The 24,788-nt window shown below is 48.5% G+C and overlaps 1 protein-coding gene across 1 annotated transcript; it reads left to right on the forward strand.

The window, feature by feature from the left end:
• Positions 1-12,677: 12,677 nt before the first annotated feature.
• RGS13 (regulator of G protein signaling 13) lies at positions 12,678-21,794 on the forward strand. The gene is made up of 4 exons (XM_016221132.2): positions 12,678-12,742; positions 15,952-16,013; positions 20,072-20,238; positions 21,609-21,794. The coding sequence occupies exons 1-4, from the start codon at positions 12,678-12,680 to the stop codon at positions 21,792-21,794; spliced, it is 480 nt and encodes a 159-aa protein (XP_016076618.1).
• Positions 21,795-24,788: the final 2,994 nt, after the last annotated feature.

The following is a 24,788-nucleotide window of genomic DNA, read 5'->3' on the forward strand; positions in this document are numbered from 1 at the left end:
CAGGGGCCTTGGCTGTTCTTACAGAAAAAGACCACGTCTCTATTCATTTACAAACGTCCAACACACACACCATCAGATAGATTCCACCCATTCTCCCAAGAGCCACCCCACTGTGACCCCTTCCGGAGTACATTTCCATCACGAACCAGATATAGTCTTACTCTCTTTATATTCTCTCTCTCTGTTGCACCACTTTTCCTGTATTTATTGGGTGCATTTAACACACCCGTCACGTGGTCATCCGACTGCTCCTACGCTGCGTCCCGTAAGCTTCTGGCTGTAAGAGGTATAGTGTCCTATCCTGTGTTCTCCATCCTGCCCCGCCCTCAGTCTCACCCAGTATCATGCTCAGAATTAGAAAATGGTCAGTAACATCCTTTAGACCAAATGCTAATGTTTACATCACCCTACCTGTCACGACAACGCCTGTGGGTATCAGATCAGATGGCAGAAACAATGCACAAACATGCTTTATCAGGTTTGTCTGAGGAGCAACGTGCACTCAGTGGAAAGAACTTCTCTATGAAAACCTGAAGGGGCTCTCTCTCTACCAACGCCCCTCTGCCAAAGCACCTGCAGGCCTCCTGTCTCTCACGCTTTGCAAGTTTCCACCAGCATCGGGAGTGACCTTTCAATGCCTCTACCCTCTGATACACAGAGCAGCGTGGGGTGGCAGATACGGTGGACACCTTGCAGTCGCAGGGGCCCAGTGCCTAACTGCATGGCCGGGCCGGACGACCTGAGCGCCCTGCTTACCCCATCTGAGTTTCAGATTCCTTATCTGCAACGCGAAGACCACAAACACAACCACGTACGATTACTGTGAGGGTTACAGGAGAACATGTGCTAAGGCCCTCTCTTCAACGCCTGGAGTAGTAAACGTCCTGAAACACATCAAACCACAGGTACCAGCCAATCAGACAAATGTGGAGCGCCCGGTGAGGGTCAAGTGCGGATTTGTTCTGAGGACCTAACCGTGGACCAGAGCTGCCTGGGCTCTGATGTCAAAGAGCTGGGAGCCGAGTGGAGGAAACAGCTACCTGATCATGCAAACCCAGGACCTCGTGACAAGCCTGTAATTCAAAAATAAGCACAAAGTGCTTTCAGGGCACACAGGACAGGCACCTATGGAATCAGAACAGACTTTTTCCACTCTCCTGAAACATTCAAATCAGTACCTGTAAAGGGGAGTCATTATTAAGAATGAAATCTATGGACTGGTCCAGCTGGGGCCATAGTGCCAGGGGCCAGGTACCACAGAACCCGTTAGAGGATCCCCGTGCCCGCAGGACACGCTCATTCCTCCAGCGCAGTGTCGTGGAGGAACAGGCATCAAACCTGCCCACGAATCTCCACCCTTCAGACAGAAGGGCCCCGGGTAAAAGCACAATCGGTGCCCATGTCTTGCATTTGCATACTTTCCTATTTTGGGTAATAACTAAAACCCACTGTAGAGAGACAGGGACTGATGTGTCGTTTCTGCTGAGCAGATGCCCTGGTCATGCTTCTGAGGCTCTCTCTCTCCCTTTTCTAAAATAGCACGTTAATTTTAAAAAGGCAAAACAACAAAAGACATGCAGGGCGATGAATGGAAAAGTTGCAAAGCTCACAGGGCCAACTTCTCATTCTAAGCGGCCCCTGGGGAGCGGGGAGAAGCGTGGCCTGGGCTCCCCACACAGGAAGGAACCCATGAGGCTATTTTCCACTCGCTGTCGGCAGCAACCTCCGCCGAGCAAGAGCGTTATGGGGGAGAAACACCACGCGTTTAGGTAAATGAAGTCTAGTGGCTTCGCTGCTGAACACAAACGCCCCTGAACAGGGCGGCAAAGAGCTGCAGGAAGAGGGCACCCGCTCCCCAGACGCCCCTTAACTTGGCCCCCTCCTTTCTGCACCCAGACTAACTCTAAACGTCTTGGGCAAGAAGGAGCCTAGAGAAGATATATTTCCCTTTGTCTCCTTCCACGTCTGGTCGGCTCTGCTGAAACCAATCTCGAATATCGTCCTTTCGTATCATCAGAATACGGCACTTGACTACACCTCCCAGAAAGCTGACAAACATACACAAGGGACCATGGCTTTCCATAACGTGATGCCTCGGCGCGGCTCCTTTCCATGCCCGTTTCCTCACCTGCGTGCCTTGATCGAGTGAGCAGGTGCTCCTGCTGGGAGAGTCGGCCAGGAAGGGTAATTCGAATCTTCTATGTCATCAACTGGAAAAAAATAAGGAAATTAGATGTCCTGAGTGATGCAAATAGCAACAGGGCAGACGCCGTAAGGTAAACACCCCGCCCTCCCTGCCCGGCAGCGAAGGGGAGATGGAAGAGCTCCCGCCGCTCGGGCGTCGGCTCACAGGGGGACAGCTGCCCGAAGCCCCTGGAAGGCAGGCGAGGTGCTAAAATCCATCTCATCACGAGCTGTAGGATACTGAATCCCAGCTCCCTCTGAGCACCACGCGAGTCAAACGCGATGAATCTCCCCAAATCCCACCCGCTCCCTGGGCCCTCTCATCGGGGCATCTGCAACGCTGACACCTCCTGGGACAGACCTCTCACCTGGACGGAGGTCACCGCCAGGCCTGTCCCTCTGAGACGCCTCCACCTCCCCTGTCCCATCGGGTGAAATCCAACGCCCACCGGAGCATCTCGTCCACTCCGCCATCATCACCCCCTCCTCAGCAGCACCGAGGTCAACTGCCCTCCTGCTGTTTCTTCCCAGCATAAAGTTAGGAGGATTCTTTAAATGCCTTCCCTCTAGACCCTTACATTAAAAGTCATTAATAAATATGAAGGCAGTGACGGTTAAGCTCTGGCCCCGTGTCACTGTGGGACATGTCACATGCACTGAAGCAGGACCTGCCTTCCCGTGTCTCCTTGGGTTGTAAACGCCTCTAAAGATGCACCCTGTCGTGTCTTCAAATCTGTTCTCCGCCCATAGCAACCTCCAGGGACCTTTTCCCCTCCCTTGGCTCTACGGGTTTATTTTGTGCACCCCTGACATTTGTTGTTCTTCTGTCTCCACCCAGAGAGACCAAGCTGTCAGCGAGCTAATTCACTAGATTAATTTTGCCGCGTGTCACCCAGAAAGTCATCCTCGCTTTCCCACGTCAATAGGCCTCCATCACCCTGGCTGGGCTTATGGCTGGCCTGTCACTCACCGACTCGGGGAAACTGCGTGGACACTGGGAATCTCAGTATTTGTCGAGTGGTCCCCTTAGGAACCGGGCTTGACCCTGGGGAAATTATCCTCAGCAAATAACCGCTGTCTTTTCTCCGGGATGACAGATGTTTCATTTCTTATTATCGAGACCCCATAAAACATCTGTAGGCCAAGAGCAACCTTGCCGGCGAGCACAGACACAGCCTGAATCCATAAACGGGAAGCCTAAAAATAAAGCCGCATGGCCACTTCGGAGCACTGCCCGACTTAAAACAGGCCCAAGTGGAATATTCCTTAATTGCTGCCGTCTCGAAATACTTTTCTGGACCCTCTTTTCTCAGGCATGTCTGACTCTCCAGGGTATTTCTAGGCATTTCCATTTAGCAATTAAATCCATTTCCGATCTGCAGATAGCATCGTTCGTCCCAGTGCCTAACCCTCGGCCCTGGCAGGAAGCAACAGTGAAACTCTAAGGAGTGTATCGAGCACACTGCTGCTCACATTATCTGATGGAGCCAGCGTTTGGAACTGTTCGAGCTATTTAGAAAAGCTGGGATGTTTTTCATTTGTCGTCCAGTTCAAATACGTTTTGCTCTACTGGAACCACTATCGGGCAGCAACTGAATTTCAGATATTCAAGCCAGAGGAATCCGCTAAAGGCATCCTTACGGAGTTCCTCTGGAAAGCAGATCATTATTTCCAACATAAAGGATCCTCCTGTAATCTGTTTTTCTGCAGGATGTTTTGTTTACTCTGGGGTACGCAGCATACACTGTGTTTCTATAGAGAATGCTGCCCAGGCCACACCATTTGAGACGGGCAAGTTACATTTAGAAGCATCTCATTCCGCTTATTCCACCCAACAGGCCCCATGTTAAAGACTCGCAAGTAGTCCGGCCGGCGTGGCTCAGGGGCTGAGCGTCGACCTATGAGCCGGGAGGTCACAGTCGAGTCCCGGTCGGGGCACAGGCCCGGGGTGCGGGCTCGATGCCCCGCAGGGGGTGCGGGAGGCGGCCGATCAGTGACTCTCATCACTGATGTTTCTCTCTCTCTCTCCCTCCTCTCTCTGAAATCAATAAAAACATACTTAAAAAAAAAAAATTCGTGCGACTGAGGCTGTGAAGCGGGTCCTCTCCAAGGCTCCTACAGGCTCTCGGCGTCTGTGACAGAGCTGACCCTCTGAAGCGAGGCAGGAGCAGCTGTTTCAGACACGAGCTCTTCAACGCCCGACACAGACAACGAGGTTTAAATACAGAAACACCACCCTACTGCGAGAGCCCCTTTCACAAAACCGCTCGGCAGAGACAGTAAGGAGCCGGCCGACGTGGAAGCGCCGCGTCCTGCGTGCGCTCTGCCCACCCACAGAGGCGAAAGCAACGGGACGGAAGAAGTGTCCACTAACCTGGGGGCACCAAGTGCCGGTTTTTATGAATTACTATACAGGGTGTCCCCCCAAAAAACCACACACACTCTAGCAGCTTGGTAGCCATCGATTCTACTACATGTTGAAAATGTATTTTAATAAACACAGCCTTCGAAGGGTGTATACACTTTTGGGGACACCTTGTATTTGAAAATGTTTCAGTTCAGTTCAACAAGTTCCAGGTTCTGTTAAGTACCATTTTCTTCGGTACCTGAAACGCGTTTGGGGAAACATGGAGGTTCCTGCACTTCCTATCCTTCCAAAGGTTGTAAAATACAGTTTTTCGTCATGTTATTTTCAGATCCTCAGAGCAAACCCTAGCTCTGTGTTTCATTCTAGTTCCGTGTTTGATAGAAACACAAGGGCTCCATTGTTTAAATTTGCATGCCTCATAAAAATACTCCTTTGGGTAAATTATACTTACAAATCGTAGCAGCGTCTCATTAACTACGACGCTAATTGTGGGTTGTAAAAAGGTTACAGCGGAGACACAGGCCCATCTCCAGGGAAGGTTTATGAGGTGGGAAAACATACAATATAATCCTTCCCAAAGTCCACTCCACAACTTTTGTATTAGTGGAAACTGGTTAAGAGAACATCTGGGTCGTTTATATTTTGGGTGAATCTTGTTAGAAAGGGAATACTACGTATTCACTGTTCAAATATTCACTGAGCATCTACTATGCCCGTCTCAACGCTGTGCTCACATAATGCAGTTGAGACACGCATGAGAAAAGCCGGAGATTCCCCTGGTAAAGGAGAGAGAAACCACGCAGGCTACTCCTGAGCTCTCTGCCTCTTATGTGCCACCTGTCAGCGGATGGGAGGACCTGTTTCTTCTTAACCTGTCCTTGCCTCTGAGTCACTGCCTGGCTACCTGCCTCCCTGGGTCCGGGACAGGACAGACCTCCACGAACAGGTGGGGCTGTGCATCACCATTCACCATCGCCCTGGGCGCAGGCTTGTTCCAAGACTGTCAACACGTTTTTAAATATCGATCTGCACAAGCCATGTTCATCCCGGTGATTTAAAATAATAATGAAATAGGAAATGTGGCACAGGTGTGTTTGCTCACCGCCTCTCCTACAGCACAGAAGTCAAAAACCCTGCGGAAATTGAGTAAGTCCTTGATATGTCATTGCTTTTAGTTTTATTTAAAAAGGAATATATCACATAATTTCATATAAAAGAAAACATAGATTGTAGTAGGCAAGACATACCTTGAAAGATCTGCTCGCTACCAGACACCTCAAATTACTAGAAAACAATCTAACAAGTACCTCCCCCCATTTAATTGCATAGTTAACTTTGCAAAATGAAGGAAAGTCTCCAAGGAAAAACAGAGGGAGGCTAAAGTCTGAGGGGTGAACTAGCATTTAAGGTGTAGCTGAGCTCAGCATTTGCTAACCTCGGTTATCTACAGGGCTGGCTCTTGGGAGTCCTTTGCAAGCCAGCAAACAAGATCCCGGCTGTCCAGGTAGGAGGCTGAGCCAAGGGCCCTCAATGTGCTACATCGGCAGCGAAAGAATAAACAGGAAAAACGAGTTACCTGCAAAAACCGATGACAAAGAAGCATGTCTGAGTGAGCATAATACCAGGTGTACACTCTCCTGGGTTTATACTTTAAACATACCCTACCTGTGTGGTCCAGGGACCCACCAAGCCAAGAAAATAACAAAGCAGCCCCGGGTCGGACGTGCCTGGGCTGCCTGAGAAAGTCAAGGCAAACCAAATTCGGAGAGAGAGGGACCCTCAGCCTTGTCGTCAGAAGGTCCACAGATAAACGCCATGAACCTCCTAAGAGCTAAGACACAGCCCACTCCCAATAAACGACTGTGGGCCAGGAAAGAGCACTGCTTTCCTAGCTGTTAGTGTTGCCTTAAATGCATGGTGGGGAAACCGTAAGGTACTAACTGATCTGGAATCTAGTGGGTAAGCACAGAATGAGACCAGTAAGTGCCCAGGAGAAAACGGGAACCAAGTAGGACGGCTGTTCCCTTTCAGTTACAAACTGGAGATCAGAAAATCTGAGAACATTACTGATTTCCTTGAAGGGCCGAGAGGATGGATTCAGAGCAGCTGCCGAGTAGAAACTACGGCGACTGGAAGTCGGTGGTGGAAATTTATAGACTGGCAGAGCCATGATTGTAGTAAGGCGTCTTGAGAGTAAGTCATTTGAATAAATACAGACAAAACTGGTATCTAATTTTAATTGCTATTTAAGTGCACTTGTGCTGGCAACAGTGTCGGGTGTCCTAATGTATGTTGTCACTTTGTTTCTGCCTCACTCGGGGCAGAAGCCAAAGTTAGATTGTTTCTAGTCGGCAGCGAGTGAACTGAGCCCCCAGGCTGCAGGGCGAGGCCGCACCCCGAGATGCGGGCCCTGGGTCTGCTGAGACTCACGAGGTTGCTCTGCAAAGACGCGCCCGGGAAGGCAAGGCCACGAGCTCGACAACAGCCACTTTCTAACATCTCACTCTCCCGCTCCTGTGCGCACGTTCATTTTGGATTTTAACCACACAAATGCACAGTATTAGGTATTCCTTAATTCTGCACATTGAAGCCTGTGTCCCTCTGCAGCACTTGGTCTGGCTGAGGCAGGAACGGAGCAAAAGGACTCAGGGGTGCGCAGGTCTCAGTTCATCACAAGCTCAGGACGTTACTTCCAGGATCTTCCCGCCCCGCTCCCTGTTCCCACGCCGGGAGGACGGGGAAATATCCCTGCATCTCAGGTACGGTGCCAGAGAGGCACCCGAAGGTCCTGAGACAGGGAAGGGAGTGGACAACCAGAAGCCCACGAACGTGGGTGCATTCGGCAAACAGCCTGAATCCTGCCCAAGGAACCCGACTCGGGCCCTTCCCTCCCTGCGTCACCTAAGGAGCCTCAGGCTTCACGGAGTCTGTCGGCCTTTTCTAGTCCCAAACATATGGGCCTCAAGTCCTGAAATGTAAGGAAAGGGCAGCTTCCACCTCCTCCGGCTCCTAAATACCCTAAGCAGCACTCCGCCCGTGACATCTTGTCTTCCTTCCCACTGTTTCACTCCGGCGTGTCTCACCCCCACCCCTCTGCTTCTCTCTCCCACACAGACACGGCGGGATCAGACGCAGCACAAGGACATTAACAATCTCCTCGTATTTTGCATTCATTAGTCCCTCTCTGGAACACTGTGTTCAGTCCAGATTTTAACAGATAATATTAAGAAACTCGAGAATACCAGGGAGTTCAGAAATGGCCCCATGAGGCTCCGTGGAAGCAACGAGAAGGGCTTAACTAGAAAAGGGGCCTGGTTCGGTCTTTCCATTGTTACTTGTCCTGAGTCATCTTAGTAAAACTGAAAGACTGATTTTAACAGTCCCCAATAACCGGAGAGCAAGGGCTGGCACCGGCAGCCTACTTACTGGTACTCAGTCCCCGGTCTGCTTTACAAGAGAGGCTTTTACTTGAAGCTACACATTTTCTGAGACCGGAAAAAGTGAATTCTTTGGGGGGGAAAGAAGTCTGACTATTACACTGGAGACTTCCAATCATAGGACACTTCAGATGGGCCGATGCCGTCAGATAAAACCTCTTTATCAGCAGCGGCGCACTGGGGGCCCCCAGCACTGCTTTCCATATTCAACAAAACCTCTCTTTGCATAGATACGAGTATAAACACGGGACGTTCGTGCAGGGACCAGAGTGTGAGCAAAGGTGATCACAGAGGCAGCAAGTTCTTTAATCCCAGGAAAAATAAAATGCTGGGTGTCTCGTGACATTTCAGAAACTGACTTCAAAAGGATCCTACAAAGAGGAAATACTAAAACTTAGCACGGTGGACCGCTCCACGGGACGTGTGTGTAAGTACGAGACTCTCTAACGCGGCTGATGGAGACAGAAATGCTGGCTTGGTGTAAATGACTAGTGGATTTTTACTTCAACGGCAGGGCTGCCAGAAACGTTAGCAGGTTTCATCTAAGGAAAAAAGACCAGGAAACCCGTATGTTGGCCTGGTCTAGGCTTTCTACACCTAAAGCAAAACAATACAAAATTTACAGTCACATATGTGTAAATGAAGCTTCTAAATTAGGCAGTAAAAGGAATATTACAGTTCTAGAGGAGGGTATCTATGGTCTTTCATTTTATGGGGGTTTTGTGTGTAGATATGTGTACGTAGGTTTGGATAAAGAAATACAGTCAGATATTTCAGACTTGTTTGTTTTGAAAATCATGCATTTACCAAATAATCAGTTCCATCATTTAATGGGCTGTACTGATCCCAGGCTGTACGGTTTACAGGAAACATTGTGAATCTTGACTTTACAGAATGTCTCCATTCCTTAATGCTATGGCTGAGCCCAACTACACACAAATTACTTGCTTTTTTAGAAGGCAAGAATTTTGTGGGCTGTGGCAAACAAAACCTCACAAAAATGTAAGCAGCTCTAGGTTTTTCTAAATTTTATGTGACTTGTTGCATCATAATATAAAGCAGCATACCTAACGACAGATACTATGTATAAACAGAAAGGATTGATCGATTGCCTATCAGGATAGTAAAAAAAAAAAAATTAAATACGTGAAAAGGCTCAATTTCAGAAAATTCATTTCTATTTTCATATCGCTTTGAGAAAGAATTCATTTAAATGCTGGTGGAAACCTGAATCTATTTCTGGCACGATACATATTCAACTCAATTCGTCACTAATGCACTGATACCCACTCTAAGAATTAGATTCTACAGGTGAAATGTGTGTTTTTTTAAAAATAATCAGAAGAAAACACTGAGGGGAAAAAAACTATGGAGACCTAAATTGGTTCTAAACACACGTAAGCTGTAAAAGTGCCCACTAGTGAATGTTGAAAAACAAAAAAGACAGGCAAGTGGGTGAACGATGTTAACATTAAACAAAAAAATACTTGAAGAAAAAGCAATGGAACGCAGAAATTAAAACTATAGCAAGTTTTATAACAGCCGTAAAAGTAATGAATGTCTAGATAAGAAATTACTAAATCAAAACACAAGGATCGCCCTCACCCAATACTTACAAAGTGAGCAAACTATTGACTTAAAACGTGCGGCGGGGTATTTACAGAAATCGCTGCCAAATAAGCTCTCTCCAGGGAGCACATGATCATCTCTCGTTTCTGCTGGGTTTTGTCACTTTATCTTTAGGTTGATGGACTGTTTCCACGTATCTCACCACCGACATCCGAGGAAAATGACTGTTGCTCTGCAGCTTGGTGAGTTTCTCCAACCGAAATCAATTCTGCGTCGTATGGGCTCAGGTCGTCCTTTCACAGGGACTCTCTCTTCTGCCCAAGCAGAGCAGCAGGCCTGTGGACTCTCAGAGGCTGATCGGGGCACTCACCCGGGGCGGTAACCTAACTGAAGGTCTTAACTGGGTCTGACTATAACCCAAACAGATGTGAGCTTGTCAATGGAATATTTTAATCAAATTCTAATCCTAAGAACTATACCTTCAAAAAAAAAAAATTTAGAATTCACTCTTTTTGGAATTACCAAAAATATTTCCTAAAAGTTCCCGGCAGTTAAGTGTTGAGCGTGTTCCACTCCGCCCTCTACATTTTCGTGTTTACAGATGTGAACGCAGGGCTGCAGGTCTTTCTCTATAAACCGCTAGTTACTTCGGAAATTCTTTGTCCTCAGACCGTGAATTATATTTTCTTCATTTCTGTCCGATGAAATCCCAAAGCCTACTACTACCCCTTCTCCTCTCAAACGAGAGGTATGAGGTTTTTATTTCCATCCCATCATTCTCTTTCTCAAATTAGTTTGAAATACTTTGTTGTTTTCTGTATCTTTATTTAATCTCCCTTCCCCCCCTTCGTGTCATTTAGTACATGTCAGCAGTGTTTTGGCTGAAGGAGGTAATAAACTTGGGGGGGGGGGATATGTTTTATTCCCAGAAGCTGGGTTCAATAGCGTGAGTTTATCTCCTGGTTTCAGCGTAGACGGCATCAGGAGATCACGGGGTGGGCTCTGCGACGCCCCGGGAAAGTAGCGGAGCACAGTGAGAGTGAGTCCAGGGGTAACCAACGAGGGGGTGCCCGCGGGCGGGTGGACACGGAGCCCCAGAAACCTTAGAGGGCAGGCGGGCAGCCCGGCTGCAGGTGCGGACGGCCCAAGGGGCAGAACTCCAGCCACTGGGGCGCCAGCAAGGCCCATTTCTCAAAGGGCCAGAAAACCAGAGAATTTCATAAAACAGGGCTGCTTTGTGGTCTGCTTATTCCACGCATAACACACAATTCTGTCGCCAATTTTTAGTTTAATTGTCGACGCTCTTATGTCACTACATCCTACCGTATCCCATAATTTAATACACCTGTGAACACGTGACTTAGACGACATACTCGACTACTCCCAATGGTATCCAACAGCATTTGAACATAAAACCTCAGGGAGTCTATACAGTCTCGCAAGAGTAGGTGAGTCAGAGACGTAAATACCATGACTGTTGCACAGTATTTGTATTTATATTTATATTATTTATATTACACCCCTTTGCCAATGTCACCCCATCAATGAGAGGCTTGGGCCCGAGAACCTCCTTCTGATTCAGTTCACAGCCGGGCGCAGGGCTGTGGCTGCTCCCCGCAGAGCCTCTGCCGGGACTAAGAAAGGCGGCCGTCCCCTGTGGACAACGCCACACCTGGGGCCCGTCGCTGGCAAGGGGAGTGTGGGGGAACCGAAGCCTCTTCTCTCCTCCAGAGCAGGCGTCTCTACAGAGGGGACACCCTGCATGACCGCACCCACGGGGCGCTCTGCCCGGCTGTCCTCCCACCCCTTTGCCCTCCAGCACTTTGCCCGAGCTCTTCAGACCAAACAAACCCTTCCCCGTGGCTCCATCTCTTCATAGGACACACGCACCCCAAAGTGCCTGAGGCCCTGTGGCAGACCCGGCTCACCCTAAAGCTCAGACTCCTGCGACTAACATAATACGCGAACAACAAAGATATCTGAGCACAGCGACAAAGAAAAGTAAAAATGAGCGTGGCAGGGGGAGGCCTGAACACGCGCCCCGGGAAAGCACGTGAGGGCCTGAGTGAAATTTGAAAAGAGGAAGGAATGCGGCCTGACAACGTGCGCTTCCTGTGCACACAGAAAAGCTTAGGAAGTGTTTCCTGAGCGACAGAGCGCAGGAAGCTGCATGGGCACATGATTTACTGGAACAGGCGGCTTCGGCACGGACTTTTCTCATCTCAGTCTCCTTCAGAGAAAAGGAGACTGAGAATCGGAAACGTCCGAGAGCCCGGACTCGGGCACGAGTCTGTCCGGCTTCAGAGCCCGGAATTACTCTAATGGACCCTGTCACCTCCCGGGAGCTGGGGCCCCCCTAAGTCCCGGTGCATCTGGAAATCGCTTTACCTTGGCTGTGCTTCTGACCCCAGTGAGCGATGCATATTAAGACCCATCTGCCTTTGCTAAATAATTCCATTAAAGTTAGAAAAATATGGTAACGTGTAAATAGGCATGAATTTCAGGTACAGGAACCACCAACGTGCACACGTAGCTCTGGTGGATCAGTGAGGAGCCGGGGGGTCTGAACACTCCTGTCGCAGGCAGGCAGTCGGCAGGGAGAAGTCCAGGCCCAGCGGAAGGCGGGGGGACGAGTTACACCGACAGGAGAGGCCCGAAAAGAGGAAGTTCCTGACCACCCCCCGGCTTACAAGATAAGCAGAGAGCCGTTGGCTGATCTGCGTCTTGGAGGTGATCGGAGATGAGGGATCCTAAACCTTGAACTATGTTAGTGAGGCGAAGGGTCCAATTAGAGTGAAGACCAGTGTGGACCGGGGGTCAATGGGACAGTCTTCTCGGTCTCAATTACTATATTAATCATCTTTGGTCAGCTGCATCTTGCTAGAAAGGGCTCCTCTCTCCACCCCTCAGGTGGGTCCTGAACTCACAACTCTAAGCACCTGCATCCCCATAAATACTTGTGAGACGGGTCCTTCTAGTCTCCTGCCGCCCCCCCACCAGTGATTGTCCCCCCCAACTTTAAGCTTTTTAACTCCTGTGGGCTCCTTAGAAACGGACTCACATATCATTATTTTAAATGGCTCAATTATGCTAAGTGACTGCTGTATTTCTCTAGAAAAATGAGCAGGCGGACTTGCTGGGTTTGCAGGATGTGTGGAGACGCATCGACGAGGCCCCCTTCCAAGTAAGTCGCAGTTAAACTCGGCCATTATAACGCATTTCGCCGCATGATAAACGGAGCTCTGTCTTAACACAGTTTGTTCAGAGAGTGAAATTTGCATTCACACGTGAGTAAGGCCCCCAGGAGAGCAACCGTGCGTTACACCAGGTTCCGCGTTCATCGTTCATGGTTTACACGTGAGAATTCAGCAGGTTACGTGTTTTCAGAGAGTCTGTGATGAATAAACATTCTTAGATTTTTTATTTTTTTTTAACTTTTCTATTATCTTAGAATGAGATTCTTTGATCCAACATATTTTCATGGTTCAAATCCCACACCTGCAGAGGGTCAGAAATCTTCATCCCCGGTCAGAAGGGGTGAGACTCGGGCGGAGCCAAATGCTGGCCAAGCTCCCAAGTCTGTTTGACACGGGAGCCGTGTGGGGGCCACACGGTGACAGCATCAGAATGGAAAGTGGAGTGCCTGAGAAAGGGAACAAGCCAGGGACTGGACTTGCTCCGCTCAGGGAGCCCTGGGCTGAGGGTCCCTGTCAGGTCAGCGGTGCCCAGCCTGCCCGCCTGGAGGCCTCGGTGCTGGCCACAGCTCCTGGGGTGCGTGCTCGAGCCCTGAAGCAGCAAAATGCCCCAAAATGTGTGCAAGCACCGTGTGTGGGCGGAGGCGGCCGTCAGACCCAAGGCTGAGCGTGTCCCGGGCCAGGTGTGGCTGCTGCGGACGGGCACAGTCTGCTGAGGACTCCCGCCCTCAGCGTGTCCCCGTGAGGGCTCCCGTTTCCTCCCGCCTGCCGGGCAGACCCGCCCAGGGAAGGGAAGGCCGGGAACAGGTTCAAGGGCAAGCCGCTAGGTAACAGTCATTCGACAGACGCTTTCCCTTCAGGACCTAATGTCATTTCCATGATCCTATCTCCGGGAGACAGATGTGATTACCCCCATTTTACAGATAACAAAACTGAGGCTGGCGATATGAGGCAAGACCCAAGCAATTAAGTCCAGCACTGGCATCAGAAGCCAGGACGGTCAGATTCCAAACACTCATTATTCTTCTCTCCCTCATGATGTCTGAGAACGTTCCCGTATCTGGTATCCACTGTCTACCTGTCCAGAAGAAAGGGGGGGACACAAAAGAGGAGAGCTTTTATCTAAAAATCTGGGCGCTGAAGGAGGCAGAGGTGATTAGAACAGTTCTGATGAGGGCACCTGGACGGCCACGGGACAGTGTGAAATGTGGGAGATACTAAGGAAAAAGTACACGCAAAATGGGATTAAACCAAAAAAAAAAAAACAAACAAATCTCATTTCACAACTTCACCCACCACCTGCAATAGTGACCTGTCTCCATAAGTCTCAAGAATCTGAGGCGCAAAAGGATTCTCCCTCCGACCACGCGCAGCACCAGACTTTAAGCGAACCCGAGGCCGTCCCGGGGGTCGGCTCGTGCTGCGGAATTTATTCCCCCTACGGGACGGGGCTCGGAGGGAGGCGCGGCGAGCGGTACAGCCCCGCCGAGCACCTGCCCGTGTCTCGGGACGGCAGACGCTCTCTCGGCCGCTGTTCCTCCAGTTCTCATACGGCTACGGGACAGTGAGTCAGGGGCCCCTTCATGGAAATGGGGTTGGTTTTTTTTTAAAAGCAATCTTCACAGCAGTGCACTGTTAAGCCTCGGTGCTGATGCAAACAGTCCGTCTAAAACTTTCAAGAGCCGCCTCAATTTTTAGAAAACAAAGCACAGCTGGCCTTGGCTTGGGCCTCTCCATATCCCCCCGTGTCCTGGGTACTGCAGAGCCTCCTTGGCTGCGTCAGGTACCTGCTAATGCTGACGGCTGTCCTGTCAACACCAATTATGGGACTAACTGTACCGGAATCAGCCAAAATTAGCCAGCTGTGTCTAGAGCTGTCTTTCCATATATGCAGCTCCCAGACACAGGAAACAAGAATGGGTCATGCACTGGACGGCAGTGAACACAGAGTATTGTAATAGAGGGAAGGCAGGATAACTGGTGCGTAAGCACTGCCAGTTCACCCCAAAAGCCCACCAAAAAGAGCAGAAATAAAGCCCCAAAGTCAGCGTCCTTCACAGACATTTTCTAAATGGTAAATGTTTTTGTTTTTTAATACTGTTTAGGTCAAGTGTAACTGGACATGGTATTCACAGTAATAAAATTAAAACCCTCAACATGTAAAAAATTGTGGCAATTAATAGAGAATATCTGCATAAGAGAGCTTTTTTGTGTGACTGCACGCAAACACGGTGCATGGATAAGCTAGGAGTCCAGTGGGTAACCCTGCACACACACTGCTGCACACAATGCCTGACGCTCTACAAGCAACCTGGCAATTTGTACTGAGCCCCCTTAAAAGGTGCCTCTTTTGACCCACGTGATCTCCTTCAGCTCCTGTCCTCAGCAGGGCCTGGCAAGCCTTAATCACAGCCGGGCCGCGTGGGGCTTTGAGGGTGAAGAACGGGGAATAATCATAATGCTCGCTGAGCATGGTTACGTAACCTCCGAGAGGCCGCTTGGAGAACAGTCTGTGCTCACTATGCGTGGTAGGCAGTGCCGATGATCATCAATCACAGCACTACCAACGGTTATTGAGACAGTCGTGAAGGCACATAAAAATCTCATTACGCCGATATATATTACACACGGGGTCCCCCAAAACTGGATACACACTTTAACAGCTAAAAGCTCAATTGATGTTTCTCTCTTTTCTAGATTTAACCCACTGGAATTCATAATGGCAGCCAAAGTGTGAATATATTTTTGCAGAGGACACTGTGTGTGTGTATATATATGTGTGTATATATACACACACACACACACACACACAAATACAATCAGAATGTGAATACTTCTTGCTTCAAAACATACAAACACGCGCACAACAAAAAGCCTAAAAAGAAATAAATAAAAATATTTCTAGTGGCAATTTGGAAACAAGGAGATTATAGGACTCTAATTCTTTCTCGTTTTAAAATTTGTTTTGTCACATTGTCAAGTTTATAACACGTTTGTAATTTTTTAATAGCTTTAAGCATTTGGGAAGTAAAAATAAAATGTAAAAGCATCACAGGAAGGTTAAGTTCCACCCCCAACCTCGCACAAACGCAGTGCGGTAACATTCAGGTGTCACGTTCCAGACACTGTATTTACACTCAGCTCCGCAGGGCCTGGGGAATAGTGTAGTGCGATGAGCCCCTCTCGTTTCTCGCCGCAGCCTCAGTCTGGAGGAGGTGCTGCAGTGGGCCCAGTCTTTTGAAAAGCTGATGGCTACAAAATGTGAGTATTCCGCAGGCGTCACCTTTGAGTAAGTAGCTGGTTTCCTTCCTGGGGGAAGGGCGCTGGGTGATGGCAGCGGGCCCCCTTCTCACTACCTGCTAAGTGGGAACCGCCAAGGTTAAAAAAGGGAAACCTGAAAATAGTCTGTAGTGTCAACCACCATGATTTTCATGGCTGTTAATTAAAACAAGATTACTCACTGTGAATATTTATTCTTCACAAATCTCTGCTTCCCTTGGAAAACATGCTGAAATAGTAACATGGACTAAAATATTCTGCTTCGCCATAACTGGCTAAAGTTAGAATTTTTTTTTTTTTTTTTAAATTAACAATTTGCTTTTCTTAGTGCCTTCAAAAAGCAGGAATAAATCTGAGTCGTGATGTTCTAAAACTCCTCAAAGTTCGTTTCTAACTTGATCAGTGTCTCGTTTAAGTGAGCCTGTACGTAGTTGTATATAAGTATCAACATTCAGACGGATAAGTGCAGGACAGCAGCCATAAAGTCAAGGGCTCGACGCAAGAAATACAAAGGAGCACGTGCATTCCCGTGGGCAGCTGCGGTGAGTGTCAGGTATCTCTCAGTGACGTCAAATGGCCAGTCTGTGCAGGAGTCCCCAGGATTCGGGGTGAGAACTGGTCTCATAAAAAATAAAAATCTCCATAAAGCCCGGCTGGCGTGGCTCAGCGGTTGAGCATCAACCTAGGATCCAGGCGATCGATCGGGGTTGGGTTCCCGGTCAGGGCACAGGCCCGGGTTTCGGGCTCGGTCCCCAGTCGGGGGCCTGCAGGAGGCAGCCGATCAATGACTCTCATCATTGTTGTTTCTCTCTCTCTCCCCCCTTTCCTCTCTCTGAAATCAATAGACATATTTTTTTTTAATTTTTTTAATTCTCCATAATGAATTAAGCAGAAAGTATCCTGCAAAATTTTCAAGTCTACAGATGACAGGAAGTACTCCAAGTTTCCAAACATCAAAGTTTTTAGGAAAGAATTATTTTCAAGTGGACATAAAAGTCGTAGTAAGTTTTTAAATGAATCAGGAAAAAAAAACTGAGCTATTAGTCATCTCTTCATGAAAATACATGAGGATTACTAAAGATTTTTTCCTGGAATAACAATGACCCAAAACACAGCATACAGCCCCAAAACACCACCGACGTATCAGGCATACACCAAGAAGAAAAATGGGGAGGAGGGAAATCCCCATGGGTGTTTCTGATGGCGAAACCTAGCAGGACTAGAAAAGATACAGACACATGCCTTTAAAATGACAAGGAGACCAACCACCCCCTAAAACCCAAGGGTCCTTCATATTAGAAAGGTCAAAACTGGAAAAAAATCAAAATCTATGATGTCAGAAAAAAAAATACAGAAGGACTGCCACACATATATTTATGGGCCCAAAATCTCAGAAGAGGAGAACAGAGGGTGTCGTGTTTTGAGCAACGTATGTTTATATAAACAAAAAGTGTAGTGAAGCCGAGACTCACTCAGCCCGCCCTGCGCCTGGCCCAGCCCCTGGGCACTGGGACAGGGTGAGCGAGGCCCAGCTCACGGGCTCCCCCTAGAGGGCGGAGGCACAACCGCCCAAACGCAGGGGTAGTAAATTGCAGGACGTGGCACCTGGCTTCTTGGAAGAAAGTAAAGCCAAGCAACGCGACAAAGAAAGGCAGGTATAAGAGGGCGATTCAACTGAATGATTAGGGAACTGTCAGAAGGGACACAATTTAATTTATTTTTTTAATGTTTTTAATTGATTTTACACAGAGAGAGGAAGGGTCAGGGAGAGAGAGAGAGACAGCGATCGGCTGCCTCCTGCACGCCCCCGACTGGGAATGGAGCCCACGACCTGGGCATGAGCCCTGAGTGGGAACGGAACTGGTGACCTCGTGGTTCATGGGTCAACGCTGAGCCACGCGGCCCGGGCAGGAGCACAAGCTGAGCTAAGAGCTGAGTGATGGGCAGCAGCCAGCCAGACGGGACCTGGAGGCAAAGAGGCCCAAGCAGAAGACAACCATGGTCAAAAAGCCCTGAGGTGCGAGTCACGTTAATGTCTCCAAAAACACGGTAAGGAAGTTACCCTGCCAGGAGCCTCGGGCCTCCTAGGTGCCGGGAATGACCCCCGAGGCAGAGTAACAGGAGTCAATGCGCTTTTACAAGACCCCCTGGTCGTGTTCTGAAGAACTGCAGCAGGGACCAGGGAGAAGGCTGCTGCAATAAGCCAGTAAGACCGCAGAAGGCCAGGCGGGGAGCAAGCAGCACCCCTAATCAAAGCCAGGGCTCTGGGACCACTAGAGGGAGAGGCCTGCGAGAGGACAGCGGAGATGGGAGCCGGTGCACGCTAATGCTTCCAAATCCGAGAAGGGGGCGAGCCCCTCCCAGCTCTTCTTCTGGGAGAGATCACGCGGCAGTGTTCTGTGGACTGGCAGCTTCCCGCACGCGGCTCTGTCCTAACCTCGCTCATCACTGCCGTTGCTATGGTTCCCATCCCCAGCCCTCCTAATACCTGCAGCCCTGCCTCAGCCTTTCCCACTTAGCACCTCTGTCTTTGTTCACTTCTCATGCCCTTTGTCACCCTGCAGGGAAAAAACAACAACACCTGGCCTCTCGGAGGCATCGTTGTTCGATCAGTACATTTTGTCTCGCTCAGAAAACCAAGAAGTAACAACGTGCCAAGTGTAAGCCTCTGGTCTTTGGTGCTTTCTGGAGGTTTATAATTAGGGTCTGATTCACTTTTCAAAACCTATGGGAGTCACTACTTTAAAATATAAAAGCACCCTGGCCAGTGTGGCTCAGTGGCTGAGAGTCAACCTACGAACCAGGAGGTTGCTGGTTGGATGCCCGGGCTGTGGGCTCGATCCCCAGTCAGGGGCGTGCAGGAGGCAGCCGGTCAATGATTCTCTCACGGATGCTTCTCGCTCTCTCTCTCTCCGTCTCTCCTTTCCTCTCTCTGAAATCAATAAAAAAATTTTTTTAAAAAAAGACAAAATATGGAAGGAGGAGGGACCCAGAGGCCAGGAATGATGGGCATTTATTTGCTCGGGACCTGCGTGTGCTGTACGTCGGGCAGTGCGTGGGCACTGGGCACCTGCAGGTGAAGAAAGTGCAGTTCCAGTTCTCAAAGGGTGTGCCGGGGAGTGGGAGTGGGAGAGAAATAAACCAATAAACGTAGTAGACGGTGGCACGGAGCGAGATGTAATTAAAATGTGTGCACTAGGGGCTCTTTGTCAACTCACAGGAGCGTGGCAGGTTCGGAGAAATTTTTCCAGAAACCGAAATACCCAAGCTGAGTGTTAGGCCAGGGTATAAAACACGCCATACCGAAGGAACTCGTCTACCACAGCACGGGGGCAGCGCCCTGCCTGCCCAGAGACAGGAAGTTTCCATCAAAGACCGAGTCCAGGAGGGACAAGGGACATGCTGGACAGCGCTCTACCCCATGGGCCTGCCGCCACTGGCCAAGAGGTCAGGTGTTTGCCATTTAGGGCAATGAGAAAAGCTTGGAAGATTTTTGTTTTACAGATTTTTCGTCTAGTAAAAGGGCAGAAAAAATAAAGTGCACAACAGATGAAAAGCAGGGTCCGATGGATGAACTGAGAGGGTTTTTTTATAGATTAGATGGTTTACAAATACTCCTGGAAAAGTCATACACAAAGAGACCATGGGAAAAGGGGACAGATGATAACGCTGTTCTCAGTATAACTGAGTCTTTCGTGTATAAAGAGATGTGAAAATCTCAAGCAAGCACCAACGATGCAAAAGAAAACTGAACAAAAGATCCGAAATTCACAGAAAGAAAAGAAATGATCCGGAAGAAAGAAAGAACGAAGGCGTGAGCACACCGCCGACCGGTGCTGTCGACCCAGGCTTCAGGGGCAAGCAGCTGCGTGTGGCGTGGGGGGGGAGCGTGCACGCGTGTGCGTGATAGTATGTAATATTCACTTGTGAAGTAATTTGGGCGCTTTGATTCAGGCTTTATTTTTAAACTGCATCGCGTATTTTTCAGCTTTTAATGATTCTGCCTCATGAGAATAACCGGGTTTCTCCGTTACCGTCAGATGGCCCGGCGGTCTACGGCTCATACCTGAAGGCGGAGCGCAGCGACGAGAACATGCAGTTCTGGATGGCCTGCGAGAGCTACAAGAAAATCGCCTCGCGATGGAGCAGAGTCTCTCGGGCGAAGAAGCTGTATAAGATTTACATCCAGCCGCAGTCCCCTAGAGAGGTAACTACCCCGACAGCGACAACACAGGGAAGTCGGGGTGTCAGTGTCTGTCGAGCACAGAGGCGCCAGGCACCTCCCGCCCGGCGGCCCTGGGGGCTGACACAAGTCCATGTTGTCCACAGACAAGAATCCAGAGAATCGGAGGTTAACCACCTCGCCCGGCGGCACGCAGCGCTTACGTGGGAAAGTTAGGACTCCAAGTTAGGTCAACGGGGCTCCCAAGCCTTTCCTTATTAAGTGATTTTAATTCCCTAAATGAGATATTTTAAAAAGGAGAATTGGTGTCCTGGCCGGTGTAGCTCAGTAGTTAGAGTAACATCCCCCACACCAAGGGGTTGAGGGTTCGATTCCTGGTCAAGAGCATGTACCTGGGTTGCAGGTTAGATCCCTGGCCCCAGATGCCCGGTAGGGGCGAGTTCGGGAGGCAGCCCATCCATGTGTCTCTCTCACATCGATGTTTCTCTCTCTCCCCCTTCCTCCCTCCTTTCACTCTCTCTCTAAAAAAAAAAAAATCAATTGAAAAGATATCTTCCAGTGAGAATTCACAGAAAGAAATTTTTTAAAATAATAATTGGCTTTGCTAAAAGAAACTACAGTTACATAAACGGGCATGCTGACGTCCCCAGTGGTGCTGGGCCGAGTCTGTGCCTCCACACCAGAGCTCACGCTCACCTGAGCTTAACGCCAGCAAACCCCACAGATATTCACACTGGTGTCGCTGCCCATCACATACCAGAGCCTGAAGAAAACAGTCATGGGGGAAACACACACACTCAGGCTCCGCCTGGTGCGGAGACAGTGAGGAATGAATGAACAGCCCTGTCGGGGGACGGGGAGAGCTCCGCAGGCGAGGCTCCCGTCGCCCGGCACAGCCCCACCCTATGGATCTGCTCCGCAAAACCCTCGCCTGGAAAATAGCTGCTTTTCTGAACTGACCACTTCTCTCTTTCTCCACCTGCCTTCACTTTCTTCCCCTTTCGGGGCGTGTTCAGTTAAGTCAACATGCGTGACATTAAGGAAGGCAGCGTTTAAAATAGCACCGACTTCCCTTTTTCCCTCGCAAGGACCTCCGTCCAGTAAGCTTCTTGCTTGTAGGCTCCACTAACAAATTCTGTGCTTTCAGCCTCCTAGATAAGCAATGGTTTCGGCCATTTCCGGGGTCCTGGGCCTCCTGTTGTTTTTATCTGGGATGTGGAGGTGGATGTTTCCTTTCAAAGCAGCCAAGAGTTTGCCTCCTATGTCCGTTGAGACACCTACGAAGCTGCAAACAAAATAACCCCGTTCCACTGAAAGGAGAGGGGGGAATACGGCAAAGCTTCCCGTTAGGTGCGCATCTCTAACCCCGCCTGCCGCGTGACTTCACTTTGCAGATTAACATTGACAGTTCGACGAGAGAAAACATCATCAGGAACATTCGAGAACCCACCGCAGCGTGTTTTGAAGAGGCGCAAAAAATTGTGTACATGCACATGGAGAGAGACTCGTACCCCCGGTTCCTAAAGTCGGACATGTACCAGAGGCTTCTGAAGACGGCGCAGTCCCAGGACCGCTCCTGACGGCCACCCGAGAGCTTAAACTGAAGGCGGGTTACTGAGAGCACTGCCCTTGTTCTTTCCATTAGCAATCCAACTATAAACTGAGCTCTAGTTCCCGAAAAGAAAACAGATCCCCAAAGAAAGGGACCCTCCAGAACTCCGGCCACATGACTCACACAATTTACGGCCCACCTAGGCAGTGGCCGGTCGATACCTACAAAAAAGGGAAGGTCTTTCCTCAATACTGTAACGTTTTCACCGGAGTCGTCAGCTCATGGGTGTGTTCTCATTAACGAAATGCTGTCCTGATGCACAGATTAGTCCTATGAAGGCTGCAGCTGTAGGAGCTGTGTCTCCAGCATGAATGTAATCTACAGGTACAGTGCTCGTAATAACGTGAATCGGTGGACAGACTTAGTCCCCACAGTACAATCACTTGTGTCATATCATGAGCAGTATCGAAAAGAGGGGTCCTTGAGGGATGTTTCACCTGTAAAATTTCCCTCTTTGTTCATAACTGAGCTTCTCTCTGCCATATATCTGCCACGTGTGAGAAATTCCTGATAATTCTAAGCTGTTAAAAACATACTCGTTTCTTAATTCAGTTCTATACTTTTATTAGTATAAGGGTAGAAAATTCAGTTCCTATATGTTGAGATGTTTATTTTCCTCACGACGTGAATTCATCATGGTCCTGATAATCAATAAACCCAAAGATAAATTACAACCTTACGCACGTGTGGTTTTTTTCAAAGACACAATAAGGTTATTTTTCCACTAAGAGACTGTTTTCAGTCTCTCCTGTCATAGCAGCGTCTCAGAATTTGTCAGAAGATTCCAGAGGAAAGGACTCGTGCCTCTTTCAAATTGTCCAGCACAAAACACAGGACAAATACTCCCTACAAATGAACAAATAGTCTGTGCTTTTAATAAAGAATAAAATACCTAAAAATATTTAATGTCATTTTCCCCAAAAATTAACTGTAGGAAAATTTAGTTCAAGATCTTTAGTTTTACCATGAAAAGTGTTTCTTAGATCTCAGATTTGAAAAGAAAAAAAAAAGCATAACTATTGTAAAATGCCTAGAAACCTATGCTGTAGCACATGAAAAAAATATTCACTGGAATTCTCATGAAGTAGAGGATTATTCCAAACTGAATAAATATTCAGGGGTTCATTTCTGAGAAAGAGAATTAGCTGTGCAAGAGAACATTTTTGTTTAAAAGGATATGGCTGATTAATGCAGACTCTAGTTAGCTGTAGAAGGTGTTACCACAATAGTCCAAATTTATCTACTCCACTGAATTTTATTTATTTTCTCTTAAAATTGCCAACATAAGAATACAGGTTGAAGTCAGAGATATCCGAGCGTAATGATGATCCCCAGCTACAGTAAGCGAGGGAAAGAAAAAAGTTTCCACGTGTTTCAAATCATCTCCTCACGTCCCTCCAGCAGCCAGTGAGCATGTTTACGGGCAGGAGCAGAGGCTGTCCAGACACGGACATAACACTGCAGGCAGTCTGAGCAGGTCAGGGGCCTGGCCCTTCTCCTATGGCTGGCACTAAGTTGGCCACACACCGGCATAACCAAATGGAATTAGGAAAGCCAGCTGCTCGACTGCGTAAGTCTCCCCCTCACTGCCAACAGGACAGGTCCAGAGCATTGTTTTGCTTACGTGCTGCTTTTACTGCCCAAACGCAGTCCCTCTGCTCAGCCCTCTAGGATCTTGGCCTCGTGTTGGTAGACACGGTGCCACTCATGACGTCAAACAGAAAGCCGAGGGCTGAGGAACGAAGCCGCTGGGTTAGCCCGTCCACCCACGTGACGTCCTTGTGCCTTTGGTCCCAGGGAGCCTCAGTTCCCCCCCATGAACTAAGGGGGCGGGACTCGTGGAACGTGGGAGTCACACGCGGCATGCGTTTCACTACATCCCGTTACCAACGTATTCGCCATTTTCCTCAAGCTTGGGCCCATTCTAGAGAGCAATGCCTCCGAGGACCGACGTCATCGTGACGCAGCGGATAATGGACTATTTGTTTTGTGTCTGACGCTGGTTAAGTGAGTTCTGAGATGTTGTTACTGAGGAACAGAGAATTTAAACTTAAAGTGCTGCCTGTCCTGCCCGGCCGGGCGTGGCTCAGCGGCTGAGCGTCGACCCAGGATCCAGGAGACTGTGGTTCGATCCCCGTCACTGCACGATCCCAGCAGCGGGCATGCAGGAGGCAGCCCACCAAGGACTCTCATCATTGGTGTTTCTCTCTCTCTCCCTCTCCCTTCCTCTCTCTAAAATCAATAAAAATATACCACAAATTCCACGTGGAAGGAGGCGTTTCATGTTACTGACAGTCAAACCGGTTTTCAGTCATTTTAATTTAATAATATTCTGAATCCTGTTTCTTCTCAGGATATTTTTAAATTAATAAATATATTATTATAACAACTCAAAAACTGATAATATTCATCAAATGGCTACGAGGATACGTCCACATTAACACAGTTTTACAAGATACTCGTTTAATCTTTAGTATGTTGAGATGAATGTATTAAAAGCACAGTGTTGGATTTCTGAGATCAGAACCTGGATGTATCATGATTTCCTTCTATGTTTAGATATACATTTTCAAACCCTGCAGATGTACAAGATAAACCTTCCTTGTCTCTGCATAAAAACAGTCTTATCTTCAAAAGGAGGTAGTGACAGAGATTTGCACAATTCAGATTCGAGTTTCTTGGCAGAGACGAACACTTTCCTATTTATAATTCATCAGTCACACCATCCTTTTATTGACTGCAAAGGGCTTTCTACCAATTCTGGAAGAATCATTACAGAAGAGAGATACACAACACTGTCTTCAAAGGCATGAGAGGGTGTGATCTGAAGGAAATCATACGATCCCACTGTCCAAAAATATCTTCCTCAGCTCTAGGACCTGACTTTCCCATCACTAGTCACAGAAGATAAAATATCCGAATTCGACTTTTACATGAGGAATGAAACACTCGTGCTAACAGT

The sequence above is a fragment of the Miniopterus natalensis genome, chromosome 21 (assembly GCF_054644295.1).
Source record: "Miniopterus natalensis isolate mMinNat1 chromosome 21, mMinNat1.hap1, whole genome shotgun sequence".
Lineage (NCBI taxonomy): Eukaryota > Metazoa > Chordata > Mammalia > Chiroptera > Miniopteridae > Miniopterus > Miniopterus natalensis.

Coding starts and splice junctions, on each gene's coding strand:
- RGS13 (XM_016221132.2), top strand. CDS start 12,678: ATGAGCAGGCGGACTTGCTGGGTTTGCAGGATGTGTGGAGACGCATCG. Junction 12,743..15,951: donor TCGACGAGGCCCCCTTCCAA/GTAAGTCGCAGT, acceptor TTCTCGCCGCAG/CCTCAGTCTGGAGGAGGTGC. Junction 20,239..21,608: donor AGCCGCAGTCCCCTAGAGAG/GTAACTACCCCG, acceptor TTCACTTTGCAG/ATTAACATTGACAGTTCGAC.